This window comes from Festucalex cinctus, chromosome 8 (assembly GCF_051991245.1).
Source record: "Festucalex cinctus isolate MCC-2025b chromosome 8, RoL_Fcin_1.0, whole genome shotgun sequence".
Taxonomy (NCBI): domain Eukaryota; kingdom Metazoa; phylum Chordata; class Actinopteri; order Syngnathiformes; family Syngnathidae; genus Festucalex; species Festucalex cinctus.
The window spans coordinates 21,357,956-21,376,610 of record NC_135418.1 but is presented as its reverse complement, the minus strand read 5'-3'; the positions used below and the strand labels follow the sequence as shown (position 1 = coordinate 21,376,610).

Below are 18,655 nucleotides of genomic sequence, written 5' to 3'. Positions count from 1 at the left end.
AGACTCATGTTATTGCTAACCTTTATTATTATTTCACGCACATTTTATAAAAATCATCATAAAAAAATACTATAAATGGAACCACTGTATATCAATTTCATCTCTATTCTTTTATTTACTCATCACACACTTATTGTCAAATTTATCATGAGTTTAATTGTTCACATCTCTTGTGGGATTGGGACATCTGTAGCAACATTCCAATGGCCGCAGCACTTTGAACAATGAACAGAAACGAATAAGCGTAAATCTCCCATCATGTCAATGTCAAAACTTTATTTGGTGCAATCAATGAATGTAAATAAAATGATTTAAATATAAATTAAAAAATGAAATGAAATGTAACTAAAAAAAATTATCACAACTTATATCAAAATGCACGCACACAACTGAGCAATGCCATCAGATTTTTGCACAATATAACAAATTGCTTAGCACCAACATGACAAAGCTGTAACTCTTAGATTTGAAGCTTTAACTCCAAAATTAAGATACTTGAAACATTGAGCCATTTTCAGTAGTATAGTTAACATTTTATCTATAATTAATGTGATAATGTCATTATTTTTCATGTACAGAGCACCTTTAAAAAAATTAATTTTCCACTTGCTGTCAACCAATCATGGCTCAGTTTGCTAACCAATAACAGTTGAGCCGTCACCTACTTCCTCAGCACAGTTGTCATCTTCACTTGACAAAGTGAAAAATGTGATTTCAATGATATTAAAATTCAAATGTGTATTTATTTCTGCTCATAACCAAGATATGACTTTGGATGTGTACATTTCACAGGCTGAATGCAGTTATACAGGTGTTTTACGTCATTTGTACACTAAGTAAAGCCAAAACATTTTTTTTTTAAAGGGACAAGACGAGCTGTTTTTTTTTTGTGTAGTTTATTTGCTGTAAACAGACATTTTTTGTATAAACTGTACAATCTCTGATGTACTAAAGAAATATCCTATTAGTACCACAAAAAAAAACAAAAAAACATGAGGGGTTACTTTTGACTGTGCATATGTACAACATAAATTATATTTACTTATTTATAAGCCTCCATGTGAACTTTCTATTGGATGGTTCAGCCACTGCGGCTAGAGGCAAAATGAATGTGTTCTACCACTTCAATGATGCTGGCAATTTACAGTAGTCTCGTGTGTCTCCGTTCATGCGGTTCACTCCAGCTCAGTAAAGCGAGCAAACATGGCTTTGCGGACTGCGTCTTTGTACGTGTCTGACGCCGAGAGGGTGTAGTTGCTGCTTTTCGTACCGAGACCGGCTCCTTTGGTTCTCAGTTGGGCCTTGAAGAACAGAATAAAGATCCCCATTTGTAAATTGAATGCTATGAGCTCATTTTATACAGTAAAACTCCCACTAAAATACCTGAATGGGTGCAGTGATGCCCTGCTGGTTGCGACCGAGGCCTTTCCCCTCCTTCCAGCCCATCGCTTGCAACATTTTGCTGCCAATGTTGTCACTGTTGAGGCCATCTTTGGTGGGCTGCTCGTAGTTACTGCAAACCAAGAAACATATTTGAATCTACTGTAATTACAACAGTATGTTAATTTTTTTTAAATAAAATATTCTTACACAACTGGTGTTGGCTGGCTGTATTTCTTCTTTTTGGAGACGGGGGGTTCAGGGATGCCGTATTTTTCTCGTCTCTCGGCCGCTCTGTCTCTGTACTTCAACTATACACACAAAGGTTAAATGTGAGTCCATTTGTATGCAAGCATCATGATGTGGCTTTTGTCAAACCTCTGATTCTCTTCTCTCCAACTCCTCCAGTTCAGCTTCACTCATTTGGGATCGTCGCAACACTTCCAGGTTTTTCTAGCAAAGAACATCTGACGTGAGCAAAAAGTGTCATTGAGTACGTGCAACCAATATTTGTTACCTTGTGGAGGTCGGACAGCTGCTGATGTCGTATTAAACCTTCTTTATTGGGAAACTGCCTCCGACACAACAAGCAGGCGAGCTTCTTCCAGTCGGTCAACTTGTCCTGGCCGCCCTCTCCGCCGTCGGCTGCCTCCTCGGGGTCGCTGTCTCCGCTGTAGGCCGCCACAAGGCCACACTAACAGCACAAAGGAGTATTTTCACACTCACATTGACAGACAACAAACTGATGTGCTCCGAGGTAAGGTCTGATGCAAAACCTTGGATGTGTTGGCGGAGCTGGTGGCCGCTTCTTCCTCCGGAATGTTTATCATCTCTGGAATCATTCTGTCTAGAACACCAGCTTGCTGAAAATGTAGTACATCCACTTAGCAAAAGAATACCAAATGCTGACTTATTGAAAAAAAAATTAAAAAAATAATTGGTCAATTTTGGTGATGTACCTTTTTCTCAAAAAGTGTGAATCCAGCATCAGCAGCAGCAGCCTCTCTCCTTTCCTCCTGACTGATTGGCTGGAAGCTGCTCTTGAAGTTCTCCTTTTGCTTATTAAGACTTTTAGCCCAGCGTTCCATATCTTTAGCAATCTGGAAGGAAATGAGAATGTCAAGGGAAAGAAAACAGCAGTCATTGCACTGCTGTAGGACAAACGTGCAACCTGCTGGGCAGTTTTGCTCTTGGGCTTTTCCTTCTTCTCCTTCCCTTCGCGGGGTTCTTTAGCATTTGCCGCGGTGGGGGCGGGTGTCGCGTTTGCATCGGCTGCGACGGGGACATACGTCTGCTTCTCCCCATCCCAATAAAGATACTGCTGAGTCTGAGAGTTGTAGTAATACTGAAGAAGAAAAACAACCAAAAGTATATAATACCAAATAATAACAGAAGACTTAAATTATAAATAGAGCAGCTTTGAAATTGTGTGGCTTACATGCGTGTTTGGGTCATAGTACAGGCCAGTTTGAGGATCAAAATAATAGCCTGATGATTCATCATACTGGTACGTGGATGTATCCGGAACAACTGTGGCAAGTAAAAGTCATTAACAAACCAAACAACAGGAACGAAGTCAGCTGAATATGGTAATAATGACAAAATGTTTATACCAGTGGCAGTATCTGTCGTTTGTCCCGAGGTTGTAGAGACGGTGGCAGGCGTTACCGTGGCAGCAGTCGTCGCATTGGCAGCTGGGAAATGGCCTGCCTGAGATTTGGCCTCCAACTGCTGAGCCAGTTGCAATGCCTGCAAACGTTATATTTGTTCTTCCGTTTCTGTTAATTTCATGTGTGATACAAACAAAAAAATTACCTGAAGAGCGGGCTGGCCAATTATATGAGGTTGGTAGACTTGCATGGTAGGGGAGAGAACTACCCCAGCAGCAGTCGGAACAATCTTCACATTAGGGGCAGCTGTAATTATGCAGATAGTGTTAGATCGTTAGAAACATGATTATGATGATGATGCAATATTTAGCATTTGCTACCTCCAAGAATGCCATTCTCCTGTGAGGTGCTGGCTCCCGCAACTTGATAGTACGCCTGGGGAATATTGCAGAAATGTCAGTAATATTACACTAATATCAAGTTTGTATCTTTCAATAAAATGGCTCTTGTGGCCATATGCTGCTCTTCCACCAGAGGGGACTACGGAGCAACATTTGATTTAATACACATTAATTAGCTGATAGAGAACTCCCAATTTCAAGTGTTAAAATGGCGACCTTTTGTGTTCTCCTAACCTGTGACATTGGCGTGTAGCCTTCATGCAAGAGGCTATACTCGGAGACTCCTTCAGTGGTCGGCTGGGGCTGAAAGACCAACACAATCAGAAGCTTGCAGACACTGATAAGACTGATAAAAAAAAAGAAAAGAAAATATTTCTACCTGACTTGAGGACCACTGAGCTGCAGCGATGGCTGTGCTCGCAACAGAAAAGGCACTGACGCGATTCCCATCGGGGAGTAAAAGGTCCCTAGATTTAGAAATTAACAACGATTAGTCCAGTGTCCACTCAATATGAGTTACAAAATAAAGAGGTTGGCCAGCTACATACTTTCGAGCACTCTTGGCATAATCCACCCCAATTGTTTTCCCATCCAGTTTAAGCGAAGGCTGCAGTCCTTGTAAGATTGTTAGCAGCTGCGAGGCCTCCTGTGTTCACAAATACATCAGAAATTGATGGATTAATATCCCATCATGAATGATAAACTGCTATCAAAAAAAAGGATGCATTTACCAGAGGAGAAGACAGCTGAACAAAGGCAAAGCCCCTGTTCTGGCCCGTCTGTTTGTCCTTGATTAGGCGAATGTTGTTGGGAGAAAGATTAGCATATGGTGCCAGGACGGTCATGATGCCTTCCACGGTGCTCAGGGGAGCAATATTTCTCAGGATGATCGCTGTGAATGAGAAAGAACAAATTAAAAGCATAACAACACGCTGAGCGGCATTCTGTTCCAGAGGAAGCGGCGGCGATAAAATTAAGGGTCCTTACTGTCACCACAGAAGTCTCCACCGGGCTGCGTTTCATGGATGTCAGAATTACTGCTCATCTCACACTCTGTTGAGAGAAAGACAAACTTGGTGCATAAATGTGACTTTCACAAAGGTCTTTCAGGAGATAAGACCAAGTTTTGTAAATGAGCCAATTGAGTGGAATTTTGTTTGAAGCGCATGCTCTCCCTTCCCATCTTGTGCTTAATAATAAGGCTTCTCGACGCCAACCCCCCAAAATAAAATAAATAAATAAATAAATAAATAAATAAGAAAATAAATAAAATAAAAAAACACTGATCTGCATCCCAACACTGAAGCCACAGCCTGCTTGCATGTTGGGATTCGGTGGCCTCCTGTTGATTTAACTACTTACCAACTTTAGCTGCTGAACACCTGAAGCACTTCAGCCGCCTCCGGAAATTGTACAGGCCACACTGCAAGTAACCGTTCACATCGTTTTGATTATACACCTGCAAATGCCCTCCTCCACAGTGCTGCCTGAGACAACTTCAAGTCTACATTGGTGCAGCGCAGCACACGCTACTTACCTGGAATCCCGCCTAACCTCCAGTTGTTGTGTAAATAAAATTAAGACTAACATGACTGCAGCTATTTAAAATTTGATGACCAATCTTCATGCATGTAGAGTGTTGTAGTTAATTTGCATAGTAGAATCAAGACGGAGCATTAACTTACAGTATTGCAAAGCCAGTCGCCGTAGTTGTGTCTGGGATGACTGTAGTGCATGTCCACATTTTTCCCTTGGATGATCAGACGTTTCTGAAAGAGGAATACAAATGTTACCCAAATGTTTGTGGCGTACGTTGATCTCAACTCAACAGAGCAACCATTTTGGAAGGGGAGAGGAGGGGGTGGGGACCCCCAGCGTGTATCCTTTGTTAAAGACAGACGTGATGTATGTGATGTGTAGAAGGATCTTTAAGTGTTTGGGACCCAAGTGCTCAGGCTGAGCCGGAGTAAAGTGTATTATGTGACCCTAAAAGACAAGTCTGACTGCTTTCTGGAAAACCACAGATGAACTCCCCACAAAAATATTGGCACAATGACTATTATAAAAAATATTTTTTTAAACTCCCCATTGATTTTTTTTTTTTTTGCATGGGGCTACCCAAGTCTAACCAGTAATTCCAGCATAATCAATGTATTAACAGTATTAGGTGCACGTACTATACATTAAAAAAAAAAAAAAAAAAAAAAAAAGATGAGCTCACAAGTCCAAGGAAATTTACAGGATATTACTGGTATTACTATACAAAACAAGGTATTAATCCAGGGGAGGAAATTACATAATAGACTTTTTTTTTTTTTTTTAATTAAAACATTAAGGTTGCCTTTGGGGTAATTTTCCCTAGATCTCCAAGATTAAAACTAGACTTGGCGATTGTGAAGCAACCTGATTGGTCTCCATCCATCGGGTAGCATCTTGCAAGTGATAAAAGTCCACGAAGGCGAAACCACGGCTTAAACCTAGAGACAGCATTCAAATATAGACGGGAGGCGTGTTAGTTAAGAGTCCATGGGCATATTATTAAAACTGTTCCACAAACTGCTTCACAACCCAGGCCTTGATTGGTAAACAACAGGCCAATCCATAAAGAGTTTTACCACAGTAAAACGAAAAGGAAAAAGGAAAAAACTGCCTGATACCACTGATCAACAAACGCGTCCCTATTGCTCTTCTTACTTACCTGTACAGGACTCCTAATCATCTTTAGTGATGACACTTATTTTTTAAAGAGCTAATCTGACCATGTTGCTTTCTATTGGGTAAATGGGTCTGACTGGAAGCAGATTTGCCCTATGGTCAAAGACTCGGGGAAAGTCAAGGTCCACCATGTACCCCCAGTCTCACCTGTTTTCCTTTTCATCAGTCTGACATCGGCAGGCTGGGGACCCTCCAGTTGATCAATGGCGAAACATATCTGAATGACGCACAAGACGGTAAGATTTGTTACAATATGAAAGGCCTTCTTCCGCACTATTGCCTGAATGCAAGCACAAAAATACACACATCTTCCTCTGTGACTTGAGACGAAAGACCCCATAGCATGATGGTCTTGCTCCTCTTCTCATCCCCAGGTTCTCTTCTGTAATCCTGATCAGAGTAGTCACCATCAGAGTGATATCCATCTTCTGATCTGTCACTGTTGCGTCTTTTCCGCTCTCTTGGCTCTCTCGGCTAGAACACAAACAGACATGTTCATCTGTTACTCTTGCATCATTATTATTAAACAATTGGAATTTGACATACGGCGAGCTCCTGTTTATCGTGGATAATAGACGATGGAAGAGTTTTACCTCTCCCATATCCCTTAAATGCATTTTAACTTCAAACACATAAAAAAAACAATCCTGTAACACCCATTCTCACTCATGCTGTCAAGAAATACGGTAAACATTAAGTGATTTGTATCGAATAATAAAAGTTAAAAAGAAAAAAAAAAAAAGAGATTACGATGTAATCACCTCTGGACTCTCTCTGGATCCTCGACGATCTCTGTCTCTATCTCTGTCTCGCTCTCCTTCATTGCGTTCGCCACGTCTCTCATCTGACCAGCGGCGATCACGGTCTTGATCCCTTTCTCGTCTGTCACGCCAATCAGTGTCACGGGGAGCATCAGAGCCATACCTGCCGCTCCGTTCAGTCCGACTTATCCTATTTACAGGGTATTGCAAATATGAATTTAAGTATGACACCAGTACAATACCTTACAATCAATTATTCAAATGATTCAATTCCACTTAAGATGTTATGACAATTCACTTATTTAATAAATGTATTTGTTCAGCTAGCTATACGAGTGGCATACAGTGTCAGGTAAAACAATTGCGAGGTCAACTAGCTAACCAGTGATGGGACATTGTGATTTCCAAGGAACTTTGCATCAGTGATCATTTGTAGATTGATTTGTAAATTAAAGTGATTATCAGCTTCCTACACTGGTAAATCATTGTTGAAGCTTTACTGATATATACTATATCGTCTTCAATAAAGTTTGTTGATCCCACAGTTTAAAAACTGCCCATCGTGGCGCTAGAACTCACCTCTTATCTGCTCCCATTTGTCCCGACTATTTCCACACGACCTCGAGAAATCGAGCATAAATAAAAGCTTATTTAAATGCTGTTTTTACAAACAAAAATACACATGGATGCACAAAGGCAAAAAATGCGTCAAAAGGAAACGCTATGGCCGCACAACACAACTCAAGCTTACACATTTCCGCCACCGTCATTTGACACATTTTTACGACTTTCAACAATGACCCTAAGTAAATTGACAAACACACATTTAGGTTTCCGTGTACAGTAACTCACCAGTGTGGAACTGCTATCTTAAACTACTCGTGTAAGATTTTAAACTTGATATTTTTGAATTTGACAACCAGCTATGGTCAAGGACGTGTCTCGTGAAAGAACGACGACACCTTCTTCTTCCCAAGATGCAACGGGGTTTTCACTGCATCTCAGCAGAATAATATCACCCCGATTTTGCCTCACAGGAGGTTGATGAATCCGCGTGTAAAGTTATTTATTTTCCATTTCACCTTACATGACGTGTAATTAAGATATAAGTAGGATTATATGCAGTTGCGGTGCGAATAATTTGTGACATTAATGGCCCAAATGAAACCCCTCTTTTTCCTGAATACAAAGAAGAGGGAATGAAACAATTGTGTTTCTGCGATTCTTGGGCAAAAATCCCTCGAAAATTCATGCCAAAGCTGACGATGCAAGTGCAAATTGCGTTGTCTTGTTCCATCGAATTCGTTATTTGCCTACTGCATATGCCAACCACAGGACACGTGACGAATTAACATAACATAAAATTGCGCGTTCTATTCTAGACGCCGCTTTTATGTTCTTGCCGTGTTTGCTTTGTGTATTTGCATTTTGCACCGCTTCAGGAAGTTTTGTTTACTCACCATTTCCCAACTATGAAAGCCTATTCCCAGCAGCTAAAAAAAAAAGCAAAAAAAAAAAAAAAAAAAGCACAGTGCATACACTTTAGTAATACAATGCATATGTTGTTCCAAGATAAGTAAAATAAATCTTTTCATAAGCGCGTCAATAAAATGGTGTGTGCCTGCAACCTATATCTGTCGAGAGACAAGTGTTTTGATGATTAAAGTTTAAATGCCAGTTTATAGGTGAGGTCATGGCAACATCTTATTTCTACATTTGATGCCTGAGAGAATAAAATATTAGAATTAAGACAAGTACAAAATGATTTTCATTTAAAAATCTGTTAAGTTCTACTTTTGGAGAATCAACACATTGGAGTATGGAACAACAAAACGGTTGTCTTAAGAGTCAGAAGCTTCTAAATTAGATGATTACATCAACTAAAAAGTAACATTTTCATCTGATGCACGCAAAAATACAATAGCCTTCACAAACACGATTGGAATGTCCTTATGACTAATAAACATGTAGATTCTATTCAATTCTATTAAAACACTTTTGGCTGAAGTTCAGAGCTCCAGCAGTATGAAACTGCACTGTATTTTATAGAAAGCATATACACTATTCAGCTACAAGGAGAGCAATATACTAGAAAATATATTGCAAAATTGATATAACAGCAACCTACGAAGCCACTGAAAACCTGTTTCAAACAATATGAGACAAAAAAAGTCAATATTGGTTTCATTTTCAACAGTGGTTTTTCATATTTTATTACAGTATGTAAATGTTGACACATGAACAAAGAGTGCACTGTACACAGTCATTAAAGACTACACAACAAGACAACTTGGCACAAGAGGATGGTCCCCACTCATCAATTCTGCACTGTTATTAACGTGATTTAAAACAAGTGGGCCAACGAGACCTTGTTACCACACTAGAACCAAAGCCAACAAAATGTTAAAATCAAAGTTTTTGATGGTTAGTTTTTCTGTTTTGTTTTTTAAAAATGCCATACCCAAGGAACACACACTCAGATGGCCGTTTCCAGTATACTACGCACACAGTAGTGGCATCATATAAAACAAGCAAAACTGGTGATGCAATTTAAAAATTATCATCAAAAAGGAGGGTGGAATCCATCACGCAAACTTAAAAAAAAAGAAGAAAAGATGGGCCACTGGGAGATGGGATGATGGCATCGGGATTCTGCAACTTTCCATGATGACGCTTAAGTCAAGGTCTCGCCTTTTGTCACCTGTAAAAGACAAATATAATTATGTAGAGATAGTATGGCACATTTAGAAATTGCAAAAACTATATTTCTACCACTTGGAGGAAACAATGGAATGAAGTTGAATACTCACAGGCCAGACGGCACATTTGAACACAACAATGTTCAGGATATTGTTTTGTTACTGGAAAAAACTTTTTTAAGCTTATACTTCACACTGTTTACACTTCGGAGCTACACACTGTTATCATATTTATTGGGATCTCACAAGCAAACAGCTTATTAAACTTATATCCAACTCCATCTGGTGCAAAGTGACACACAGCAATTCTCATTTGAGTAACCCACCATTTTCTGGAATTCAAAAGTATCCATGTTGTATTTATCCCTTTTTTTCCTGGCAGTTGAAGGTTTTGTATTCATACATTGTCCCACTATTGCGAACAAAGCATGAAGCTAAACGGGCACTAGTTTACTGACCACTGGCAAGATCGGAAGCACTGATTTAAGAAGTTCATAAAGTTAAATGTGATGTTTAATGTAACGTTCATTTATCAATTTTCTTAGTCATTTATATTTATTTAACATTGGGACGCCAAACTATACGATAAGATACAAGATAAGAGAATTCAGTGCTGAAGCTTATTTTATTTATTTATTTATTTATTTATTTAAAGAAAATCCATTCATATAGTATGTTAGAATATTCTTATTATTATTTAGGTGAACTCAATTAACTTCATACTTACTCTGGCTTCAATGTATTCGATTCTCCTCTCCAAGGCTGTCAACTTCTCATTGAGGGTAGCCAAGCGGGATCGACATGACATGTCTAATAGAGACACAATAAAAACGTATATTCATCAGCATAGTCAAAATATACATTTTCCGCAACCACCACCGTATTTTACATTTGTGCACACCATGAGCGGACCTTATGTAACATTCGCATTCACTCTATTTACCAAGCACAACTGTCTACAATCATTTAGATAGCTGTGGCAACGGAGCGGTGCTAACAGGCTAGCTACTACACTGCATTTGTGAAGATCAGTTTAGCGTGCTATGTCGTTTCAGGAGAATCTTACATTATAATACTGTAATATAGATTGCCATCAATGTGCCATGTTTAAAAATGACAACAAAATACACCCACAAGTTAGATGCTATCTGGGAGTGGTTACGGAAGACATCACCATTTAGCTAGCCAAACGCCAGGAACATTCCATTCTGAATCATCCATCGTAGAAAGCGAATGCTTACCAAAAGAGTTAAGGAAGTCAGTAATTTTCTTGATACTGCTCGTGATTACTTCGATGTACTCCCGGTTGGCCCAGTCTTGGTGAATTTCTCTCTGCACTGGATCTTCCTGGCCGGCCATGATGGACGAGTCGAGATTCGCTTTGCATCAAGCTAGTGTTCAGCTATAAAAACCGGAAATGAGCAGGAACAGTCAGCAAAATAAACGTTCTATTCTCAGGGAATTAAGATTAATGATCCTGATAAAATGAAATTTTAAAAGCTAAAAACAAACAAGTTGCTTTAACATAAGATTGTACAACAAACTTTAATTCTACACGTTGAAAGCCATTCTAGTAGCATTATTTAAGTTTTATACCGGAAACAACTGTCAAATACGTGTTGCTTTACAGTAACTAAGCACATTACAAGTCCATCCATCCATTTTCTTGACCGCGTATTCCTCACAAGGGTCGCGGGGGGGTGCTGGCGCCTATCTCAGCTGGCTCTGGGCAGTAGGTGGGGGACACCATGGACTGGTTGCCAGCCAATCGCAACACATTACAAGTATGAACCACAATTCCCCCATCAACAGTAGGCTAATTCTTCCTTAAAATGAATGGTTCATTGATACTGACAAGAGGTATTACTACTTATAAAGTAATAATATAATAATTGTAAAGATAGTTACTATATAACTTCTCTCCCTCTCTCTTATTTAAATGGGCTATATTACATCTCATTACATTGTGCTGGTGTATATGTAGTGTAGCCAGTGATGTACTTCTTAAATTATACATTGCAAACCAGACAATCTTAAATGTTTATTATTGGTTTTAAATCATTTTGTGATATCAGCATACAACGTGTCTGAATCAGTCTTTTACATATTCATCAGAAACTCCCCATACAAAAACGGTTTCAAGGTGTCTCATCATTGAGTAAAGACTGAATAGTCATGATGTATTACGCATATCATCACACTTTTTTATGGGCTTGTGCATTAAACTACGACTTAGCCAGTGCACATCACTTAATCTGTTTAAGCAGCTGTTTAATATCCGTTTCTATGTCAATGGTGTGAAAATTCCTGCTGTAGCGCTTATAGGGCTGCCCATCTGAACCAACAAGGAACTTCTCAAAGTTCCAGGACACATCACTGCGACTGACAGGACTCCAAATGATGAACTTAGGATCTGTCATGAGAGACATGGCATCATCACAGGGAAATGGGAGCTTTTCTTTCAAAAATACAAACAAAGGGTGGGCATTCTTTCCATTCACTTCCACTTTCTCGAGAAGCTGGAACTTCGGCTCAAAGCCATTCCCTGGACGGACGTACTTAAGTGACCTCAAGATCTCTTCATTTTTGCAGTTTTCCTATGACCAAAACAAAACAGAAATTGTCCATTCAGAATGTGTATGGGAGTCATCCATCTTTTACTTGAATTCAAATTTAAACAAAATTATTATTGTTAACAGTTACCTTCACTTCAATCACTTATGAAATGCACTTAAGAAAGTTCATGACACACCAGTTTGTTTTCAATGTTTTTCTACCTGATGTCCAAACTGATTGCAGGGTACACCCAGAACGACGAGGCTTTGAGCGGAGTAGCGGCAGTGAAGGTCGTTCATCTGGGTGTAATCCCTGGTTGTTGTTCCTCAAAGAGACGCCACATTCTCAACGAGGACTACCTTTCCTTTCAGTGACGAGAAACTCAAGATTTCTCCAGTCAGTAACTTAGCTGTCAGGTCGTAAAATCGTCTCGCAGCCATTCTTATTCCGGAAGTGCAGATCGTTAATTCAGAACGTTTTATTTCTAATTTTATTCTAAGCGACGCGGGTGCAGCTGGTATATTATCAACTATTTAGTCCAGCCCTCTGTTTATATGGGCATCACAAAAGAAGGAAACAGCGGTCACGGTGCTCGTTGTTTGTACTTTTCGTCCGTTTTGCCGCATTACAGTTATTTCTAACTTTAATTGTGTTACAAAATAAAAAATAAAAAATCAATTTGAAAATGTGTTTTCTTTTGGTGGCGTTGTCAACAACCAACACGTTTAAAACTCGTATCCACCCCTCTTACTGGCTCTAATGGTACAATCCAGGAAGTTTCATTCATCGTGCGACTAGGTGGTTTGGTCGCTAAATATATCATAAATCCAGTCCACAAAGGATGAGTGGAAATTCCTGCTTTTACCCAAATGTGGCTTTACCCAACAACTTTTCACAGTTGAGAATATACAATGACTTTTAAAGTATCATTCCCGCATGTCATTATTATGTCAGAATGGACGAGTCTGTGTGTAACTGTTAGCTTGTTCGTCACTATTTTATTACTAGCAGGTTACCTTTTGTACTCTGGACTCTTGTCAAATATTGTCATATCAACCGGCTCCCCTCCTATAAAAAAGGTGACGTTCGTATACAAATTTAAAGAAGGACCGTATAAAAAATGCGCAGAACTGTTTAAAGAGACCAACAGTATCGCACCTGCGCTATCTTGTATCGGAATATTCTATGATGATCCCAAAAAGGTAAGCAAAACACACAACGGCACTTGTGAAGATGAGGCATATTTAATTAGACTGTTATTTGAGTTTGTTGCACTTCAGATCAAAGCGTTGGATTTCAGTGATTAAAAGTCAGGCAATACTTGGATTTAATCGGCAGATGGCGACAACACATTTCTTTGCACATTATACTGCAGGACGAGGATACTTTCCATGTACTGTACACTATTTTCAAATAAATAAGCACAATACCTTGGTATTCATGCATGACAAAATTAGTATGTAAATAGTCAATTTAATAATAATGAACTGAATTTACAGTTTGGGAAATGGGAGATTCATAACTGTGCTTTTATTTGAGTGTTATGTTCCTGATGCACATCTGGACAGGGTGTGTGCAGATTCAGATTCTAACCAAATACTGTACATGCTGCGGTTTAGGCTCCTTGGACGTGTTGCTAAACCCCAGCATAATTTATGATTGCTGGAGAGACAATCATTATTGACACTCAGTCACAATTTTCTGTAACGGCGTTTGGCTTGATTTTATGTTGTCTAAGGAAGTGTCACTAAAATGGCCTTTTACACATTGTATTTTTTTGGCAGCACAGTGAGCTAGTGGTTAGCACATCTGCCTCACAGCTCTGAGGTTCAGGGTTCAAATCTCAGCGCTCACCTTCCTGTGTGGAATTGTCATGTTCTCCTGTGCTTGCATGTTTTTTTTGTCTGGTATGTACTGCTTCCTGCCATGTTCCAAAAATATTCTAGTCTAATTGTGAATTGGCTATTTCTCTAAATGTACCCTGAAATTTGTTGGCGACCATTCCAGGGTGTACCCCGCTTCTCACTCAAAGTCAGCTAGGCTAGGCTCCAGCTCAACTGGGAGTCTGTGACCCTTTGACTTGAGTGAAACCTTTATTGTAATCAGGATTATAAAATAAAAAACGTGACATTTTTTAAACAATGCCAAGTCACTTGTCACTTCCTGTTACTTCCTTCCCCCAGATCAAGTCATCTGAAGCACCCAAATCATCTGTGCTTAATCACCGTGCGTGTGTTGCAAACTAATAGGCTTTCATCCTCCCAGAACACTCCATATAAAATTTAGTGGGGTGGAATTGTTTGAAATGTTTTTCTACCTCCTGTTCATGAGAGTTTATCCAAACATATCTGAGGCTGTGCACAGCAGGCAATAATATCTGTTGGAACCGCTCCTGATACCTAATCCTGCTCACGCTTTGCAGTCTTCCAACTCATGCGGTGCGTTTTCCCACCTGTGAGTCCACCAGACGTACTTTGTTTTCCAATAGGCTTAATCCAAACAGAACTAGAAATGTAGAAACGTCTTACATTGGAATGGTTAATGGCAACCGTTTCATGGCATACAGACAGAGAGATTTTGAATGTTACAGTGCTAAGAAGCTGGAAGTTCTATCATGATGTAAGGATGAATATTTTACAAGTCTAACAGTTTATCGTGTTGAATGTATATTTAAAAACAAAACAAAACAGCAATGCTTAGAAATGGAAAAAATTCTCTCACTCGCCCAAAATGAAGCCCAATCTTAACTTTGGAGTTTAAACTGAATTGCCTCAGAACCGATTTAACCCATAAAACAACAGTTCCTTGAAATATAAGTGACCCAATTTAAATTTTTTCAAGCTTATCATTTTTTAAATTTGTATTAATCTGAAGACTACTGTCAATCCAAACATAAAACAGACGGAATTACGCATTTAGTCTGTAAAACACCCACATAACCGTTATCTTACAATAGGAAACGCCATAGTCACATACTGTAGGCTAACAATTACTATCTTATATAGCGGTGTTGTTAGCCTGAAGCAACACATATCTGAACATAAACGCCTGAGTAACGCATTTATAATTAAATAGATAATATAACAATAGTTGCAGGCGTTTATTCTTTGTCCTCTGCAAACTACGACTTCCTTCCTGAAAAGCCAAGATTGGAGCCGAGTCTCCTGCTCTGTCTTGTGCTATATTTCTCATAAAAAAAAAAAACACACATTGTGAATATTTTTTGTCGTTTTTGGGGAGTGGATGCTGGAAGGGCTTAATGGTATCTCCTTCCATTCATTTAAATGGGCAGATGAGGATGAATTTGAGATATAAGAGTGCTTTGAGTTAGGTCCATGTCTTGCTGCATTCCTGCAATTATGATTGTCCATTATGTAATTGTTGTATACCTGTATATGATCTGAGCTGTCTTTTAATAGTTGCCTCACCTCACATGGCTCAGATGTGGAATCTTCCTCCCTCCGTCTTAAAGCTTCTTTTCAAAAGCTGACAATTAGGATAGCACTGGGTGCTGGCACTGCACGGTCTTAGCCAACTCTTGATTTAAGTTCAAATAATTGGTGTAATGATCTCAGCTCATTAGAGCCCAATCCGCTGGATGCTTTCAGTCCTAGACAGGAACCCCAGAGAGTGCTCTCAAATAGGAGGACTCCTATTTGGTGTCTAACTGGGGAGACACTTGCCATTGATGTTTGCGGTGAGAAGATTTTTCAAAAGGTGCAGCTGACAGAGGAGAGGTGTCTACATGACTACTCTGGTCCCCTGACTTGTTTTTCCCGTCCCCCTTTCTCACGTTTACCTCCGTTAATTATTTCCTCCGGGGAAACTAAAGACCTCAACAAGGACTTCAGTTTGTCCTGTGATGGTTGCTATGGATACAGGGCTGGAGTGGCTCTTTTTGTTCCCTAAAAAAAAGCGATCACATATTCTGGGCCCCGCTCATGAATTCCTCCTCCCTGACAACTCTTCAATTCCAAGCGGTGTTTCCCTGACCTAATGTGGCCTCTTCTCTGCCCTGTGGCGTACTTCATCCTCTACGAAGATATTTACATCCTATCCGCGTTCTCATAAGCAGCCAAGGCCAGTGTTTTGACATAGATTGTCTTCATTAACGTCCCTGTTGGTGAGATGACACATTTGAAAGTTTCAACAAGCCTCGTTGAGGTCATAACATGATGGAAGCTGAGAAGGACGAGTTGGTCGTGAGATGCGAATTAGTGCAGCTGGTATCCTTTGTGGAGACTGATGAAATAGTCGACAATCTCGCTAATGCTGTCTCTGACAGAAAGTCCATGTGAAACTACTCTATATGCAAGTGAATAGTCTTTTTTTATTTTTTTTTTAGCCTTTTTATTGCCTCACTCGACATACTGTAAATCATAAAGAACATTTAAATTCTATCTCACTGGGAGGCATTGGATGAATATTCAATTGTCACCTGTTGAATTGTTTTGTGTGCAGAACAGGGCATTGTTTTATTTGGGATGTCCATGACATTTATCAATTGCTGTCCTTTATCTTATTTAGAGTCATAGGGAAGATTACTCACTCTCAATGTGATTAAGCAGTGATTCCCACCCTATTTCTCACACTTCACTTCATCCTATTTATTGTGTATGTGCTGTGACGGCGCAAAGATGGAGCACCATGGTAGGAGTAATAGCCATTGGTAGAACTTGCAAGGTGTTCATTTGGTGTGATGTGCCCTCAAATTGAAAAATGTTCAATTCAAGATTGACGTCGTGGTGATGTCATAGCGTCACGGCGGAGTGATTTCAGCGTGCTAACAGTAAATAGACCACTAAGACCAGGGTGAAAAGCCTCCATGTTACTTCCTGGTTGGTTGCTACACAAGTACTTTGAAGTATGGGCCCCTGTGGTGAACACCAAGAAATTCAATTGCAGTGTGAAAAGGACCAAAGAAGGCAGATTTACACTAAGTTTTAGAAACCCACTTATTTCAGCATTTTTGGAATGTCATGGAAAAACAAAAGTAAGAAGAAAAAAAATGTTATTGGAACTCTACCATGGAGAGATCAAAGACACGAGATGAGACGTCGCCCCCTGTGTGCCAGTGACCTGCTGTTGATCTCTTTGCCCAATGTTGTCAGTTTCTTGTAGACTAAAGTAAAGAAATAGGTTTCATTATATTCACACTATGGATGGGACTTACTATATTTGACGTCTCTACCTAAATGATGATGTACCTTTTAAAGGACACTTTCAATGATTACACCATGATAACATTAAATAGCAGGCTGTGACTTACAATAATGTCCCAAATGTTAAATAAGACTGCAGCATGCAACTTTTTGCACCCTCTGAAATGCTGTCTCGCACCTCTGAGAACCTTGCAGATAGAATAAAATCATTTTTACTCTGAATACATTTGTATAAATCCATCACAAATGCAAGGTAGTTTAAAGTTTCCATCAACATAGCATGATGTTTGTTGAGCAAATTTGGAGTAGATTAGAAAGCAGGGTCTGCCTGGGGGCAACATATCCTCTGACAAATCAACACAACAGTTACCTGCCAAACATGCTATAGCAGGGGCAGAATGACAATTGTTTCAGTGTAATATTATAACGATATTTGTGATTTGGGGTTAATGTAATGCGTTTTCTGCAGCTGGTGTTGATTTACCTTTAGAAAATTCAGCAGAAGTTGAGGTATCCAAAAACAAAGAAAGTAAAACCGAGATGTCTACACTGGGGAAGTAAATTAAACTTGCACCAAAAACAAAAAGATCACTAAAATGTTATTTGAAATCATCGAAATGATATCTTTCCCACAATGTGTATTAAACAGGTAACCTGGCTGAATCCACACATACTGTATGGTCCTTGGCAAAACAAGAGGCTTTTTGCTTTATCTGGATTCGCTACATGAAGTCTTGCGGTCGTCGATAAACCCAGTGGGCTGAGAGTTCCCACTGTGAACTCCCAAAAGATCCATCCACGATGTCAAGAATGTGCGTGCAGGGAATGGATCATTCGTCAGCAGAATCTGTAACAATTTGATACAAACAATCTCAGTATTTCATTTTCACAATGGGTTTGATACATTATTTTTTAGTTTAGGAAGCGTCTTTTGCGTCCTGTGACGTGCAATCACTAGTATTGATTTAGAACAATCACTAGATGTTATGTTGAGCTTGCATCTGGGATCATCCCTCATTCAGTTGAGATTTATTGAACGCCTTAAATGCTTAAAGCTACTCTTCTACGTTTTTTCGTTCCACTAAAAAGACACAAGTGATTTATTATTCAAGTGCATTTTAAGATGTTGATATGCCCAAAAATATTTGATATCCTGCCCTAGAACATGTTAAATCATCACTACTTATGTGTAGTGCATGACAGCGCAAGATGTACAGAACCTTTATTTTCAGCACTGTTGAGCAAGATGAAAATTCGTATTGTGACAGCGCATGACGAACATAAACGTGATGGGTTCTTGCCCAAATCACTGTTGCTTATTTATTCTGTGCTTCTAGTGGCACACAGCAAGCTTGCATGCCCCAAGTGGGT

General features: G+C 39.4%; 4 protein-coding genes across 8 annotated transcripts in view; 1 reads left to right on the top strand and 3 right to left on the bottom strand.

The window, feature by feature from the left end:
* Positions 1–251: 251 nt before the first annotated feature.
* rbm5 (RNA binding motif protein 5) lies at positions 252–7,858 on the bottom strand. Of its 2 annotated transcripts, none has more exons than XM_077529256.1 (25): positions 7,720–7,858; positions 7,447–7,487; positions 6,868–7,057; positions 6,413–6,580; positions 6,254–6,323; positions 5,795–5,868; positions 5,077–5,160; positions 4,754–4,814; positions 4,379–4,444; positions 4,123–4,283; positions 3,940–4,037; positions 3,771–3,858; positions 3,626–3,694; positions 3,371–3,425; positions 3,196–3,296; positions 2,994–3,129; positions 2,819–2,910; positions 2,552–2,725; positions 2,340–2,480; positions 2,157–2,243; positions 1,898–2,074; positions 1,759–1,833; positions 1,591–1,691; positions 1,384–1,513; positions 252–1,301 (listed from the first exon to the last, which is right to left on the bottom strand). In XM_077529256.1, exons 2-25 carry the CDS (start codon positions 7,461–7,463, stop codon positions 1,176–1,178), a joined length of 2,541 nt encoding a protein of 846 aa, XP_077385382.1. In that variant the 5' UTR covers positions 7,464–7,487; positions 7,720–7,858; the 3' UTR covers positions 252–1,175. The 2 variants fall into 2 exon arrangements, with proteins under 2 accessions (XP_077385382.1, XP_077385383.1); XM_077529257.1 differs by having other exon boundaries at positions 2,994–3,111.
* A 1,191-nt stretch (positions 7,859–9,049) lies between these two features.
* brk1 (BRICK1 subunit of SCAR/WAVE actin nucleating complex) lies at positions 9,050–10,984 on the bottom strand. Its single transcript, XM_077529450.1, has 3 exons — positions 10,808–10,984; positions 10,294–10,376; positions 9,050–9,568 (listed from the first exon to the last, which is right to left on the bottom strand). The coding sequence occupies exons 1-3, from the start codon at positions 10,923–10,925 to the stop codon at positions 9,542–9,544; spliced, it is 228 nt and encodes a 75-aa protein (XP_077385576.1). The 5' UTR covers positions 10,926–10,984; the 3' UTR covers positions 9,050–9,541.
* A 610-nt stretch (positions 10,985–11,594) lies between these two features.
* gpx1a (glutathione peroxidase 1a) lies at positions 11,595–12,844 on the bottom strand. The gene is made up of 2 exons (XM_077529449.1): positions 12,344–12,844; positions 11,595–12,163 (listed from the first exon to the last, which is right to left on the bottom strand). The coding sequence occupies exons 1-2, from the start codon at positions 12,560–12,562 to the stop codon at positions 11,813–11,815; spliced, it is 570 nt and encodes a 189-aa protein (XP_077385575.1). The 5' UTR covers positions 12,563–12,844; the 3' UTR covers positions 11,595–11,812.
* Positions 12,845–12,890: 46 nt separating this feature from the next.
* The window catches only part of tex264b (testis expressed 264, ER-phagy receptor b), a 36,963-nt gene continuing 31,198 nt past the window's right edge, over positions 12,891–18,655 (top strand). For all 4 annotated transcript variants that reach the window (XM_077529448.1, XM_077529446.1, XM_077529445.1 and 1 more), the window contains exon 1: positions 12,891–13,324. In XM_077529448.1, coding sequence (XP_077385574.1) covers positions 13,034–13,324 — 291 coding nt within the window. In that variant the 5' untranslated portion in view covers positions 12,891–13,033. The remainder of the gene's footprint in view (positions 13,325–18,655) is intronic.

What these genes read in the sequence shown, in the direction of transcription:
- rbm5 (XM_077529256.1), bottom strand. An exon ending in GATCCAGAGAGAGTCCAGAG is followed by an intron (nt 6,581 to 6,867) that starts GTGATTACATCG and finishes TTTGTGTTCTAG; the next exon opens with CCGAGAGAGCCAAGAGAGCG. An exon ending in AGCCAGCCAACACCAGTTGT is followed by an intron (nt 1,514 to 1,590) that starts GTAAGAATATTT and finishes CTTGGTTTGCAG; the next exon opens with TAACTACGAGCAGCCCACCA.
- brk1 (XM_077529450.1), bottom strand. Translation starts at nt 10,925, where the DNA reads ATGGCCGGCCAGGAAGATCCAGTGCAGAGAGAAATTCACCAAGACTGG. An exon ending in TGACTTCCTTAACTCTTTTG is followed by an intron (nt 10,377 to 10,807) that starts GTAAGCATTCGC and finishes TGTCTCTATTAG; the next exon opens with ACATGTCATGTCGATCCCGC. An exon ending in TCGAATACATTGAAGCCAGA is followed by an intron (nt 9,569 to 10,293) that starts GTAAGTATGAAG and finishes TGTCTTTTACAG; the next exon opens with GTGACAAAAGGCGAGACCTT.